At 40.2% G+C, this 15,925-nt stretch overlaps 1 protein-coding gene across 1 annotated transcript in view; it reads left to right on the top strand.

Moving 5' to 3' along the window:
* The window catches only part of LOC132097394 (1-phosphatidylinositol 4,5-bisphosphate phosphodiesterase eta-2-like), a 130,183-nt gene extending 114,993 nt beyond the window's left edge, over positions 1-15,190 (top strand). Inside the window, exons 19-23 of the mRNA XM_059503069.1 lie at positions 2,014-2,098; positions 3,360-3,506; positions 3,634-3,713; positions 9,696-10,026; positions 13,516-15,190. Coding sequence (XP_059359052.1) covers positions 2,014-2,098; positions 3,360-3,506; positions 3,634-3,713; positions 9,696-10,026; positions 13,516-15,116 — 2,244 coding nt within the window. The 3' untranslated portion in view covers positions 15,117-15,190. The remainder of the gene's footprint in view (positions 1-2,013; positions 2,099-3,359; positions 3,507-3,633; positions 3,714-9,695; positions 10,027-13,515) is intronic.
* The last annotated feature ends 735 nt before the right edge of the window (positions 15,191-15,925 follow it).

Raw genomic sequence — 15,925 nt, 5'->3', positions numbered from 1 at the left:
TTCGCCAACAGGACAGCAATCTCCTCATGCAAGACAGAGGCATCTCCGACTGCCACCAAAGTCTCGAGAATTCCATTGAACTTGGGAGGTTGCCGGGCGAACTGAATCACATAGCCGAGTCAAACCATTTGAATGAGCCAACGGGACAGGCAGGGCAGCACAAGCCACACCCCCAAACTCCAAACGAGTGGCACCAAAGGGACAGTCGATGCACCCGCATGGTTGAGGTTGCTCTTCACATTGCCTCCTCATTCTCACCCTTGATGCCCTCTTTCGCCAATGGCCGAGAGGTTGCGGCTCGGAGACGCAACCCCCGCCAAATCCTCATCCTCAGAGGCCGATAGTCCATCCCCTGATGCTGCAATTGACATCTTATCTTCGGGCAGCGCACTGAAAGACATACTGGGACCGGCACAAATCAATCGGTGACCGCAGGGGACATGCGCTGTGGGGGGAATGAGAGGTCCCGTGGTCCAGTGGATAAACTATCACAGTCACCCTAAGATCTCTCAGAGTGCCAGCCGGTGGTCCCCTGCTCAAGCCAGGGAAACCAGGATGGGTGATGGTAGAGGGGTCTGCTGCACTCCCCTTGAGGAGTGAGAGACGTGATCACAATGATGCCGTGCTCTTACACCCATAACATACACATGAATCATTTATGAGCTCTGCTTCAGCATGTTGGATGCCCAGACACTGAAGAGAAATCTTGTGACCGTCAACCGAGAACAGGAACAGGTACTACGCCGTCACACCAACCAGGAACAGCTCCTCACGAACACAAAGAAGAATGGCTTTGTAGCGAATATATATCATTGACTACTCGGCTCCAAAGCAAAAATCTGAATGAGTGGATGCACGCTGTCGTTTTATATATCTGTAGGCACATTTAACTGAACAGAGATGACATCACTGAATTCAATGATGAACTGCCTTTAACTATCATTTTGCATTACTGACACACTGTTTTCCTAATGAATGTTGTTCAGTTGCATTGACGCAATGTATTTTGTTTAAAGCGCTATATAAATAAAGGTGACTTGACTTGACTTGACAGGTAGTGGCTCAGCATGCAAAATCCACTAGCCAATTTTCATTGGTGTTTTCTCTTAAACTCAGAGATGATTGGCCTCCCAAGTGAGATCCCATATGTTGTTTAGAAAACTATTGTTCATATTGTACATAGAAGATGAGCAGCGTGACTATAGTAGAACATTTTAAATCATATTATAATCACTAAAACTGTCACTCACTGTGGGTTTACCCTGCTTCGTGGGATTTCATTGACCCTGTTGATCAGATCAGCCTGTCAACATGATTGATTTCCACGACAATTTAATCTATCTATCACATCTGTCATTGCAAGAGAGCAACACAAATCACAAATCCAGAATTATTCTGAATCATGGTGCCTTTCATTTTAGTTTTAAAGCTTATTTTGACTGCCAGGTTTCTTTAGCACACATTACTGTAGTAAAACATTTAGTTATTGAGAAATTTAAATGCCTCTGATTCATCCCTGCAATTCATGCATGCCATGGAAAAATGTATAATTAGGTTACAATGCATTTAACTTCCATATTGTAAAGTATGAGTGAAACTGAATATAAAGTGAGGAATAATGAGGGGGATTTGATTGTATCAATTTTATTGGTTTTATTTAGGGGTTTAAAAGCATTGTGAAATGCAAACCCTGATATCCAATAAAATATATGTATTTTTATTTATTTTTTACAATACAATAATGTGCACTTATGATTCATAAGTGCAGGAACCTGCATGTAGTTAGACTTTCTCACTATCTGATAATAATCACAATCTTATTAGTTTCATGAAAATTATACAATCATTGGACCATAGCAAATCATCATAAATCCAAAGTAATAACAGTTTACAAATCACTTTTTACGGAGGACACAAGTATGCATTTAAATTATCTTGAGATGTTTAAAAAGATGTTTGTATTATTTCAAAGTGCTTTTTTCTTAAGTTGTTTTTTTTTGTTTGTTTTTTTAGATAATCGACCCATTTGTGGAAGTGGAGATTATCGGTCTACCAGTGGATTGCTGCAAAGAGCAAACCAGGGTGGTTGATGACAATGGTGAGAGAGTAATATCCCATGACAGATTTTATATTACACACACAAAAAACTACACAGCTTGCCATTTAACCTGTAATTGTTGGGGATTGGTTATTTAAGTATCATTAAACTGTGAGACTATTATTTGGAGTTTTCATTGTTATGTGTGTTTGTTTGGAAGAGGTGTGATAAATTTATGCATGATACTTGCGCCAGGTATAATACCAACCTGCACCTCACGATGACCAAAAAAACAAATAATTCATGAACTCGATTTACATTTACATTTGCATTTGCATTTATTTTCTTGCAGGCGCTTTCTTACTAAAGCAACTCACAGGTCCATGTAGAGTGGTATTGAGATACAAAAGATAAAAAAAAATTGTAAAGAGATAACCCTGAGAAATTGGCTTGGTGAATAGAGGTTTGAAAATTGGCTTGTTTTCTGTATGTCTTAAGACATGAAGTGGCTGTAATGGAGATAATTTGGAGAGGATTTCTGAGGAACCACCAGGGGCGGAGTGGGACTCATTTTCAGCCCTGATGTTCCAAGAGCAGCCGGCAGAGAATTCTGCTTGGTCTTAAAGCACTTACTCTAATGCATACATTCACAAATAAAACAATGATTTGTGCAAAAAGAATGATTAGTTAACAAATGAGAATTTGTTACTGATATGGTCTAGTGAAAATAATAATATAGTTCTGCTGTGAGTGCAGGCAGTCTAGGGACAGCATAGTTTGACCAAGTGGCATGACAACACTGGCCCACGCAGCCCAAAAACAGACCGGGCCACCAGGAATTCTCCTGGTGTTCCCGATTAACCAGTCTGGGCCTGGGAACCGCTCACTCAGTATGGGTCAATTTTATAATGACAACATGTGTAAAGAGAACGGCATTGGTCCAAGGAGAGAGCCCTGTGGGACCTCAGTTGCTATAGGGTACAGAATACTGAAACTGATCTCTGTCAACTTGTATGTTAGAACTTTTGTCCAAGAAGGACTATAGATCTGCTGTCAAATATGTACAATAGACAAGTCCAAGAGAATATTATTGGAGTGTAAAAATACTCTGGCAGGTTTAATTCAGTCACTCTGAGGCAAGCAATTTAAGTTAAGTGGCCTATTTTGCCTGGATTGTGAAGGTCAAGCAGGTAATTTTGTTGGAGTGCAAATGGCAGGTGAATATGAACATTCTGACACCTCCATTCCTTTCTTCCTTCCTTTTTATCTGCATAAATTCATGTTATTTTATATTCCCCACTGCTCTATCTTTCTCTCTCAGGATTCAATCCTATGTGGGAGGAGACACTCGTCTTCACTCTTCACATGCCAGAGATTGCTCTTATACGCTTCCTGGTTTGGGACCATGACCCAATTGGCCAAGATTTTATTGGCCAGAGGACAATCGCCTTTAACAGCATGATTCCCGGTACCAACTTTTGTTTACATATTACACTTCTTCTTATATAAGTAAAAGTATTTTGACATATCAGGCATTTGGAATATATGTTTTTCCAATGTTGTGCATCCTTAATTTGTGTATATTTGATTGTCAGGTTACCGACATGTGTATTTGGAAGGCATGGAGGAAGCTTCCATCTTTGTTCATGTTGCAGTAAATGACATAACCAGTAAGGTGAGCACTTGTGGTTTGCAGGCAAAAAAATGTTGGTGCTATTGTGTGCCAAGAGCTGTAAATGTAGAAAGATAATATTCTTGTCATGTGCTAAAAGATGTTAGAAAAAAAAAAGTCTCAAAATCCTAATATTGATTCCAGTCATTAGGCACGGCTTATAGTAAATATTTTCATTTATTTTAGACTGCTACAGTAGGCTCTCAACGCAGCTAGTGTACAAAATCACACTTAGAAATCATTTAATGTTAAATATATCTTCCTTACTAATTCTTGCCTACTAATTTTATCAAAGTAGTCTGATTTATTTGTTTATTTATCAGATATTTATAGTCATTTTGTAACACTTTACACAAATATAGTACAAAATACAACATGAAGTTAGTCTTTCTTTCTTTTTTCATGTTCATTGAATTAACAAATGCTTTACTTGTCGATTATCGTCTTCCAGAAGTCTAAATAAATATTATATGAGGTATTTGATTGAAATGTTTTTATATTTGCTTTCTAACTCTGTAACTCAAATCTGATTCAGGTCTGTATACAATCCTGATTTATGTGATTTTAATCTGTTTTAGATGAATATTAAAAGCAGAAGCATAAAATGTGTACAATTATAAAATAAAATAAAAATTATATGTAATCTTTTGCAAAATGGGTAACATGATCGTAGATTCACTGAATTGAATCTACAATCATTGGATTCACTTCAATTAGAAAATGTATGTATGATTGTACTTGTAAATACCCATAATCATTTTTAAAACATGTTAATGGAAATGGTACAGACCTGTATCTACCTATTTTCCAAGCTACATTAATTATATGTCATTAATTTTATTTTTCAATATATCTATTAAGAACCTTTTTTTCTTTTCTTTTTTTTTTGCCATTAATGCTATGAAAAAATGAATAGGACAGTTTGATCCTGTTGGTAAAAAGTGCCACATGATGTTGTAAACATGCTCACTGCTTAATTATGTCATGCTTTTGTCCATAATTTGTGTCCTAAACATTCAGCGTCAACAACAAATGTTATTTGTGTAGTTAGTCTGTTTTTCCCCTTCTCCCTCTTTCTCTTTTTTCTTACTTCTCTTTCTCTTATGTTTGTGATTTCAGTGCACCCATCTTAGTCCAAAAGCTGTCTATAAAGGCAGGAAATTGTTAGGATCCTCGTTCAAAACTCAGGTGTAGTGAGACCCAATCAGCACCCTGCATGCTCCCTGCAAACCCCGCCCTCCCCCACACAGTGAGCTATTAAGCCCTGATTCATTTGCTAGCCTTCACCATGCCAACTCATACAAAATGAGTTGTGACATAACTGTGACTTTCTTCCTTGGCTGCATTCTCATTGACCCCTAAAGCAGATCCAGTGTCAATGTCCCTATAGCAGGCGACAGCGTTCACTCCTATTTCACTTAACTCAGGGCATTTAAGGGCCATGATAGGGTTTTGGCTGGCTGGTTTACAGTAATACAGCACTCAAGCTGTAGAGTCCATGAGAGAGATGCGTTTATCTTGGTTTGTGAAGTACTGTATGTTACGTCCTCTCTATTCTTATCCATGATTATGAGTGTCTACTATGAGAGCTGGACTTTAGCAGGTACTTTTTTGCATCCCTTTTCTGAGCCAAAAAAATATCTTGCTCTTGTTGTTGTAATTGTGTAGATTAGCATAAATGCATTAAAATTACAAACAAGTGCATGAATGTAATTGACGCAATATTAGCGAAGAGAGTCTCACTTGGATCTACTTGAACACGTTTCATGAAATGACTCTGGGTGTTGTGCAGATAAATTGAAAAATTGCTAGTTTCAGTTTAATTTATTTGAGTAAACAGACCTTAACTATATTTTATTATTTAATCATTCACATAATATAATAAAGATTTCAATACCTTGCGTCTCATTTCCAAGCAAGTTAGGCATTGTTTTAGCATGAATCAAAATAGATCACCCAGAGTCATTTTTTTTTAATCAGAGATGGTTGGACATAAATGTCCTGTCACCTTTCACTTGACATTTATTCCCATTTCATAGTTATTAATACTACCACCTCAAATTTCCAACATTGTCCGCATCTTCATGTTTAAAGGTCTGTGTTAATAACCCACATTTTGTCTGTTGATTCCAAATTCTGCTACATCTGTGATAACATTTGTCATTTAAATTGTCACTGATTTCTAATGGTAACACTGTTTAAATTGCATTAGATTAGAACAGAACTTAACTTGTAGATTAATACTACTTGGCAATTTATTATAGTAGGGTTCTCATCAATTTATGTTGCTTATGTAGCTGCTATGAAAAAAAAATAGTTGTCTGTATACTAAACTGAAAATCCTAAACCACCCCAGTGAGATTAGATTGCCACTAAGCTTGACTGCATTTTCCAAAAGTGTCATAAACTTCTGTAGATTGTAGAAATCGCTGGCTTACAATGCTTTTGGGAAAAGCAGCTCTTGCATCCACTTGTCAGGCTAGTCTGGTTTTATGGTTTTAAACTGCCCAGGCTCATTGGAAATATGTTCCTCTACATTTCTGCAAAACTCAAAAAAAAAAAACATTCCTATACGTACAAAATCACTGTGGTCAGGGCCGGCCCAGGCTCTGCTGGTGCCCTAGGCGAGATTTTAGATTTATTTGTAGATGTTAGCCAGCTAGTTAGTCTGATTAGCATACCCATACCTTTCATCCCAATTTTGTGCATACAGTGGAAAATGACACAGCCTACTTAAACTTAATTATTTCATTTTATTTTTTTTGGTGAATTAAAAGCAAGCAGTAATGTAACTGAAATTAAAACAACATTACAGAAGCTTAAATTTATTGTTAAAAATAAATAAAATAAAATTAAGTAAAATTAAGCAGTTAACTCAAGCAAAAACATTTCACGGTGTCAGTGTTGCCAGATGTTCTAAAAAGGATATTTCAAAATACTAGGCTACATAACACACGTCTTTAACTTGTGATTTTTACCTGTAAATTGTTATTTTTTTCCGCTCCTTTTCTTTGCGTCGATTCCTGCGTTGTGCCCCTAATAATTTTTTTTCCACTAATTTTTTAAGAAAAATTACTTTAAGAGCAAATAAATGGCAAAACTATTTTGACTGGGAGCGCCATGCATAACTGATGCATTCATAACGCAGAAAGTGTTTAAATTAGTCCAACATGACATTGTCATATCTTATTTTTTCGTTGATGTCGATTTTGTCGTATTCTAAACAGTACAAAGTACAATGATCAATCAGTACTAAACTTATGTTAACTGTCAGAAATTATTCTGCTTAATATATGGATGTAGAGTGCACGATGGTAACAAGAAAAGAAAAAAAACCTTTCCCCCCCAGTCATTTTGTGCACAACTGCCTATGTCACCTGTGCCATGGGCCAGCCCTGGATGCAGTTTACAGTTGCAATAAAGTCTAGAGGCAGTGAAACTCAGACAACATTTATTCCTTTACACACAAAGCGTGATTTACAGGGCCAGAATTTCGATTAAGAAATGCCTAATATTTGCACAGTTTCTTGCACAATATTATGATATGACTTCAAAACAGTTTTAACATGCTGCAAGATTTGGAAACTGATCCTTTTAAATATTATCATCACATATACTGCTTCATATGTATGGGTTTTCTAATGCAGTAGGTTTGCTCGTTGTGAAGTGCTCCAGTACTACGGTTTGACAAAACAGGTCAAACTCCTGTAAGTTTAGAATGGTTGCATCAGCAAATACATTTTCATATCACTTTTACATTGTTAACCTTTTAGTGACACTTACCAAAATTTGAATTCTGAACTGCCGCACTATGTACCTGAAGAAACGTACTAAAAACGTGGCCGTGGTCACAAATTGATTGCTCATTTTAGGGCAACTCACTGGACATTTCACTTTGAAATGGCCACAAAATGTGCAATAAGGTACATAATATCAATATCAAGTCTCAAGTCTACTTTATTTATAGAGCCCTTTCCACTACAAAGTAGACCAAAGGACTGTACAGTAACATATCAAAATGAGAATAGTAAAAGCAAAAATCAACAATAACAGAAAAACAATTAAAACAATTTACTTCTTCCAAAGTCAACAATTAAAAGCCATGGAAAACAAGTATGTTTTCAAGCAAGATTTAAAAACATCAACTGAGGGTGCAGATCTGATGTCAGGTGGAAGGGTATTCCACAGTCTTGGGCCAGCAACTGAAAATGCACAATCCCCTTTTGTTTTCAGGTGAGATTTTGGAACTGAGAGCAGTAAGCAGTTCAATGATCTTTGAGATCTACCAGAGTTCAAATGAATCAGGTCCGTAATATATTCTGGAGCCATATCATGGACAGTGTAACGATAAAAACCTTCGTATTCATCAGGAAGAAGGAGGCGGGAACCGGCGGACAATCAAATGAAACTTTAATAATCACAAAATAAACAAAACAGCGCATCAGCCCCTCACGGACCACTGATGCGCTCAAAATAAAAACCAAAACACAACTAAAAGCCCAGGCCTGGTCCTCTCTCGTCCTTCACTGTCGTCGCTCCAGTTTTATATCCTTCCATCTCCTACGTGGGACTCGAGACCGGCAGTGGGTCGCAGGTGTCACTGATTTCCCAATCATTGCCGGCCTCCCTCCTTGTTCCCACGTCCCTCGGCTCCGCCCCACTCGCCACATACCCCCATCGCAAGCCGGGGGGTACCCTCGAGACTGCGCTCTACTCCCCCCCCCTTCCCTCCTGGGGGGACCGCTCACGGGAACCTGGGGGTAGGACAGACGAGGCGAGAGAAAAGGAGATGGAAGGAGGAGCGACAGAGACGAGAGAGGGGAGAGAGAAAAAAAAAATTCCAGTTCCCAGACGCACTACTGCTCGGCCCTCCACCAGCTGGGCGATCTCCTCCGCGGTGCCCTGCGATGGCACTGGACGGCCCTCGGCGGACGGCACGACACCCCTCCGCCGCCCGGTGGACGGCGACGGCTCCTCCGGTTTTGGGCAGCCGGCAGGAGTCCCCCGTTCCCTGCTCCTCCGGATACCTTCACGGAGGCAGCAGGCTCCGGCCCCCTGGCGAACGGCGCCGACTCCTCCGCTCCCTCACGGACGGCAGCCGCCCCTCCATATCGTGGGCGGTCGGCAGCGAGCTCGCCCGTCCCCGGCAACTCGCTCCAGCCCACCGCCTCGAGCGTCCATGGCGGCATCCTCCTCGCCTGCTCTGTGGCACCACAGCGGCGAGGGATCTTCAGCAGCGCGTCCCTCCTTCTCCCGGGCTTCGGCACCACTGTAACGATAAAAACCTTCGTATTCATCGGGAAGAAGGAGGCGGGAACCGGTGGACAATCAAATGAAACTTTAATAATCACAAAATAAACAAAACAGCGCATCAGCCCCTCACGGACGACTGATGCGCTCAAATAGAGACCGGCGGTGGGTAGCAGGTGTCACTGATTTCCCAATTATTGCCAGCCTCCCTCCTTGTTCCCACGTCCCTCGGCCCCGCCCCACTCGCCACACACAGCTTTATAAACGTACAGCAAGACCTTACCCTGAATCCGATATTTAACCGGAAGCCAATGCAGCTTTTCCAAAACTGGAGTAATATGCTCCATTTTCTTTGTACTAGTAAGGAACCTTGCAGCTGCATTTTGGACCAATTGCACTTGATTGGCTCACTCCCAAATAAAGTGCATTACATTAATCCAAATGGGAGGAGTTAAATGCATGAATCAATATTGCAGAAACCTCGCCACAAACACGTATTTCCAATGAGCCAGTGTTGGTTTTGAAGGGACACTTTAAGTTGATTTGTTATTTTTCCTGATGGGCACAATATATCATAGTGGATTGGTTGGCCGTTTTTGCTTGGTTAATTATTTAGAAGAAGAATCTATGAAAGCCGATTTAACCTAGTTAAGATTCTACACCACATCTTGTTTAGATGATTCCATTTGTCTTAGATTCTTATTGCCTACTGATTTTTCCAATGTCCCATTGCAGGTTCGAGCAGTCAGTGGTATAAAAGGACTCTTTCACAGAAACCCAAAGCAGTCATCCCTCGACAGCCATGCTGCTGCTCTGCTCAACCGTAAGAGCACCTTCGGGTCTCACTTCCTGCGCCGCACAGCCAGTGCCCCCACCAAGGGCCAACCCAAAGTCAAGAGGGGCTTTCCTGAGATCTCCATTGACACAAAAGATTGCAGCTCGGAGGGCGCCAGTGAGGAGCGGGAATTGGTAGAGGGGCCACCTATCCACCACAACGGAGATACTGCATCTGCAAAATCATGGGGTCACGGCACCAACGGGCAGCTTCACCCTGATGACAGTAAAGGTAAGAGTACTTTCTTTTATCCTGAGCCCCGTGCTACAAAATACCGAAACAAGGGTGTGATGAGCGAACCGCTGAAGCGAGCCAACAGGTTGAGACTCCTGGATCCATTGGATGAGAAGCCAGGGGTATTTGCCCGTGTTGCTATCAACAGCTCTGGGCGGGTTGGGATGACTTCCAATTGCATCAAGTGTGTAATTGGCTCCAAGGAGAGTCCAGACTTGGAGAGGAAGGTTTCCCAGTCCAAACCTGCTCCCCTCAGACCTGAAAGAGTGTCTCGGTCTCCAACACTTTCCAGACAAGTTCAGCCAGAGCCTATTCTCAAACCACAAGCATTGGCCCAAACTGACTCAAAGCCCAAACCAGATCCTCAGGCTCTACTCAAGCCTGTACCCTTACCTAGATCGAGGGCCAAGGCCAGACAAACACTGGCTGCACAACCCCTTAACCCCACTGAGGACCCCACTGTCAGAAATGATCGCTCATGTAGCGTACCACGCCAACTCTTTAGGTCCCCATTTACACAACCTCCTCCAATTCCAGACAGCAAAACTAGCCTTTGTCGGCAATGCCCTGCTCCACCCAACTATGGTAGCAACTGCAAAGAGACTAGATCTGTGGATGATGTCAAAAGATTGTCTGACAGTGACTCTAGCAGCTGTGACAGTCTGGCCAGTCTTGATCTACCCACCATATTCCCGACACGAGGAATGGAGAACCGAAAGCGGGCCGCAGGGACACTGCAGCGTGAGATGAATGCTCTTTTCGCTCAAAAAATGGAGGAGATCCGCAGTAAATCCCCCTTGTTTTTTTCTGGTAAGGTGTGTTAATAGTTAGATGGATTTTAACTGTTAGAATGTCCCAGTGAATCAGTAGAATAGTTTTCAGTAGGTTGTGATGGAACCCAAGAAATACCCACCAAAGACCTTGTGGATGGAGGGCATCTCAATGTAGGCTGATCCACACTAGAACTGGGCAATTACATCAATGGGATCCTGTCACAGAAATACTTCATATTAAGCATTACTGTTTAATATTGATTGGTTTTAATGTGCACCATTTCCTCTTAGTTTCTGTGTCCTTAAATCAATATCCTGAAACAAGATTTAAATGCAAATGTAGCTGCATGGTGACAGAGAGGCATCAGTAACTGACACAATGAGGGCATCCCATCAATGCTTCTTTGTGATTTTGAAGTAATTGTTTAGAAAAAAACAGCCTTCCATTAAAAAGAAAATGTATTTCCCTTAAATGGAAATAAATTACTGTTGGAGATCTCAACATTTTTTTTAATTGTTGTGTAAAGTCTGCAATTAGTTTCTATGGGTTCTAAGGAATAGGGCAAACATCTGAGACGAAGATACTTTTTCTGAAAAAATACTGAAAATCTCTTTTTTTGAGGGCTATTACTGGGTTTTTCAAGTCCTCTTGAAACTAATACAATGTTATAGTAATGTTGAATATAATATAGTAAATAAAACTCATACTGTATATAAACATGCATCCTACATTATTAAAAAAATCCAATAATCATGAATGAAAGGGAAAGTTGTTGAAATTCATTGATCAAAATGTGTGGGTGTGGGGACACTTCTACCAAAACTATGCATGTTTTGTATGTTTTTATCTGTTTAATGCAGCAATGTAACTGATTTTAGTGCTGTTACAAGACTGTGAGAGTCACAAGACTCTTTTGTAAGGAGTGAGGATGTGTTTCTCCCTCACGCACTTTAGCAAATACAAACCAGATGCTCAGCTTTTACTTCTGGGGCAGGTCTTGAAATCACGAGATTTCTACATGGGGAATATTGACTAACTACATTCTCGCATGTTGATTTTAGGGGTTGGGAGTGGTGGGTTATCATATGACTTATGAATGAGTGAGTGCAGCTGCATTTTCCTATTCCTAAAGGTATCATCCACATCGTAGGTTCTCAACTCCTAATGGTGATGGTGCTAAACCCTTTTAATCATAAATATTTAGATCTTTAAACATTGCCTTTCCATGCCCCCATTCTTTATTGTGTATTGTCTATAAATCCATATTAGAACAAAGCATATATATTTTGTACCAATCTCCCTCCCTTTTGCACTGTCCTTCTGTTTCATTCTGCACTTAACTTGTTAAAACGTCTATTTGTTCCTTCCTTCTTGCATGCTTTCTATCCTTAGTGCAAAACTGAGGGGCTCGCCAATTACCAGGTAAAAAGATTTTTCAACATTTTATTTTAAACAAGCTCTTTTTGGAAATTATTTAACCTTTTTCATCATGATGTGTGTTGTGTGTTATATTCAACATCATACACTTTACTGAACATGTGCAAAGAAACTGTTGATATAAAGTGTAACTATTTATATTTCTGCCATTTATAGTCAAGTCTTGATTTATAGGATAGTGTAGAATAGTATAGCCATTTATTAGTACTCATAAAGCACATATTAATGCCTTATTCTTCATGAACATATTTAAGTTCCCCTAATCCAATCCCATACCTAAAAGCAGCAAATAAGTTGTTTATTGAGGCAAAAGTTGTAGATAATAGTTAAAGTGAGAATTGGTTAAAAAATTAAAGTCTGACCATTTATGATATGGACATTTCTGTTTACAAATTACTAATGCACAGTGCAGAACAAGTGAACAGTGGAAGCAACATAGGAAGGAATGATGAAAACCTTATGTTTTGTTTACTTTTGCATTTACTTTTGCACCTTTGGTGGATCATGCTGTACACACCAAATGTAATTTATATATTTAATTAATACATGCATTTTTTGTCTCTTTTTTTTTTTTTTTTTTTTTTAATATTGCATGATGTTATTATTTAAATAAAACACATGGGACCAATTTTAGACAAATCATGTTATATGTTTGCAATACATTTGTGTCTAAATATGTGGTTTTGTTGAATTGTGCTTAAAGCTGAAGTGTGTACTTTTCATCATTCAAACTCCTATCCAAGTTTAATATGCAGAGAAAACTTTAAAGCATTTGTAGGTTGATTTTTCCTAAAAGTATAAATACAATGTCAATGTGGGTCAATCAAAATATTGTTTTGACAATGCAGCAACACAGACAATAATTAGTTAAACATGTGGTAGCCTACATAAAATACACACTTCACCTTTATTTTTCATTTTGTTTTGCTGTAAATGTGCTATGCAAAAAGGCATTATTTCATTCTTGTGCAAAATTATTGCTGTATATTGTTGGTCTTGTTGGCATTCATGATACATTTTATGTAGTCATGTGTGTGTGTGTGTGTGTGTGTGTGTGTGTGTGTGTTTGTGTGTGAGTGTGTGTGTGTGTGTGTGTGTGTGTGTGTGTGTGTGTGTGTGTGTGTGTGTGTGTGTGTGTGTGTGTGTGTGTGTGTGTGTGTGTTTAACTGTCATTATACTGTACCAAATTTTGTATACGTATATATTTAAAAAAAAAAAATTGGCTCTTTTATTTACTGTAGAACTAATTTTTTTCTACTTGCCATGTGCTTTCAGAAAACCCTGAAGTGCAGAGTCTGACTCCATTCCTGAACACCTCATGTCTGGGATCCACTACTGAGGAATTTCAGGAGAACAGTCCTTTGACTTCCACACAAAGCCCTGTGAATACCTCACCACATTATCCCTCCACTACATTGTCTTCACCATCCACAGCAATAACAACATCTTCCAATGGGGAAAATCTCAGCCCTGTGAAAAATAATGAGGACATTCAGAAATCATTTGCACTTACCCAGTGTATTGGTCCATACAGCACCAGTGACAAGTATTCTGGAAACAGCCACATCGACTCTTCACTTTCCACAAATTACCTTGACATTGGATGTGATACGCCCCCATTGCCGGACCAGGAGGATGTGCAAAATGCATTCAGTGATCCCAACAATTCTGAAATAAAAACACGACAGACAGAGACAGATGCCATAAAGGAAACAACCACCACTCAGTGCTCTCAACGGATGCAGGCGTTGAAGGGCATGTTTGACAGAGACATTGGACGAAGCATGCAAACGGGACTGAGGACCCCAGTCAGAAGGACCAAAAGTGAAGGACAAATGAAGGCAGTGATAAAAACAGACGGCCCATCAGTGGTCCCCGAAGTCTCTATCGACGCCACTTTAAACGACAGGCTCTGGAGCAAACTCGACCCCAGCAGCCATCGTGATAGCGTGTCATCGTCTTCCAGCATTTCGTCCAATGACACTGTGATTGATTTGTCCTTGCCCAACCTCTCCAGAAAGAGCCTTACCTGTCTTAGTGCAGCCCAGGACTACTCGTACAACCAAGTACCATTGGCCAACAGAACCAGCCAGCCACGGTCGACCATTGTAGCATGCAAGGTCTCGCTCGTCAGCAAGAGCAAGTCCAACCCCAACCTGCGGGATGGGGAGATGTGCGAGCCAGAGGACGAGTTACAACCCAGGCCTTTGGCTGCAGAGAAAGATCCCATCCGGCCCATGCAGAGGCGCCACACATGGAGCAGGTTATACATGGAGGGCTTAAAGCAGTCTTCCACTCTTGCAGCTTCTGGTGGCTCCAAGAGGTCAACCACCCCCTCGGCAAAAGACATGGACAGCAGCTCAAAATCCAAGAGTCTTGGAGATCTCACTTCAGACGACATCGCCTGTAATTTCGAGAGCAAGTATCGCAGCATTAGCCGCAGTTTCATTGTGAGGCCAAGCCGTCAACTAGGGAAAACTCTCAGAAAGCCCCGGAATGACCTAACGGAGCAGCTCAAGAGGCTCACCGATGTGGAGCCCCTCACTAGCAATGATTTTGCTCAGTGTAGGAACGATTCTGAAGCGGGACAGGAAGAGGAGGAGACACCCCCTTTGAGGAGGAGTTCCTCACGGAGCCAGAGCCGGGTGAGATACATTGCTAACCGAGCCAGGCAGGCCCAAGAGAGGCAGCGGCTCCAAAGCCTGACTAGGATGTCTGGGAGCCCCATTGAAGAGCGTGGCAATCCTGAAGGAGCTTGTAGTGTAGCCCACAGTCCCTGTGTTAGCTTGGATCTTTTGAGCCAGCTTCCACCAGGACCACCCCAACAAAGCTCTCTGAGCCCGGACAATGAGGTCTTCTTTATGCTCAGGCTGTAAAAGGAGTGTGTTGAGTGTGTTGAGTTTTTTTGTATGGAACAAGAGTACACAAGGTGGCCACCTATCACTCATTAAGATACAATCTTTTTGTTTATTTTAATTTTTTACGCCCATTGTTGACCTACTCCCAACCCAGAATAATGAGCCGTTAAAGAAGATGAGATGCTAAGCTTTAAACTTTTAATTGGATGCAACAGTTTTCTAGTTAGTACAAATTATTTGTAAATGTGCATGCGTGTTAAAAAAAAGTTGCAAAGCCAGAAGATTTTTTAAAAAGGTTTATTAAAATATACAAGAATGCATGTAGAAATTATTACAAACATTCTAAAGATTCTAAAGACATTCTCTAGATTATGCCTGTGGAATTTGCGGTACTGTGTTTTATTTTATTTTTTTTTAAGATGCAGCTTATTGCAGCAATAGATAAAAATGTAAGCACTACTGATTCACCACAATAATTCTCTGGATTCAGATGTTTATTAATCTGCAGCCAAAATACAAATGCATTTGTTTGTGTTGTAAACGGAATGAGAACAAATTTTGTAACCAAGCATGGGATTTGTCATAATAATTTATTCTCCCTTGAAACTATTTTTAAAAGTTTTAGATGTAGTAATATTAATGAATGCTGTGTTCTGTTTTTACAACTTACAGTATGTTCTTTAGTTGAGTTAGTTACTAATGAAGTGTACAGTAGATCTAGAAATACGGTAATTCATACAAATTGCATATCTTCACCTTATGTACAGTAGCTTACATTTTGTAATTGTATTGTTTGTCACTCGATTTTAATATTTCTCCTATGGTCT

The sequence above is a fragment of the Carassius carassius genome, chromosome 21 (assembly GCF_963082965.1).
Source record: "Carassius carassius chromosome 21, fCarCar2.1, whole genome shotgun sequence".
NCBI classification, from domain to species: domain Eukaryota; kingdom Metazoa; phylum Chordata; class Actinopteri; order Cypriniformes; family Cyprinidae; genus Carassius; species Carassius carassius.
Note: the sequence above shows the minus strand (reverse complement) of the source record. Positions and strands in the feature narration are given on the sequence as shown.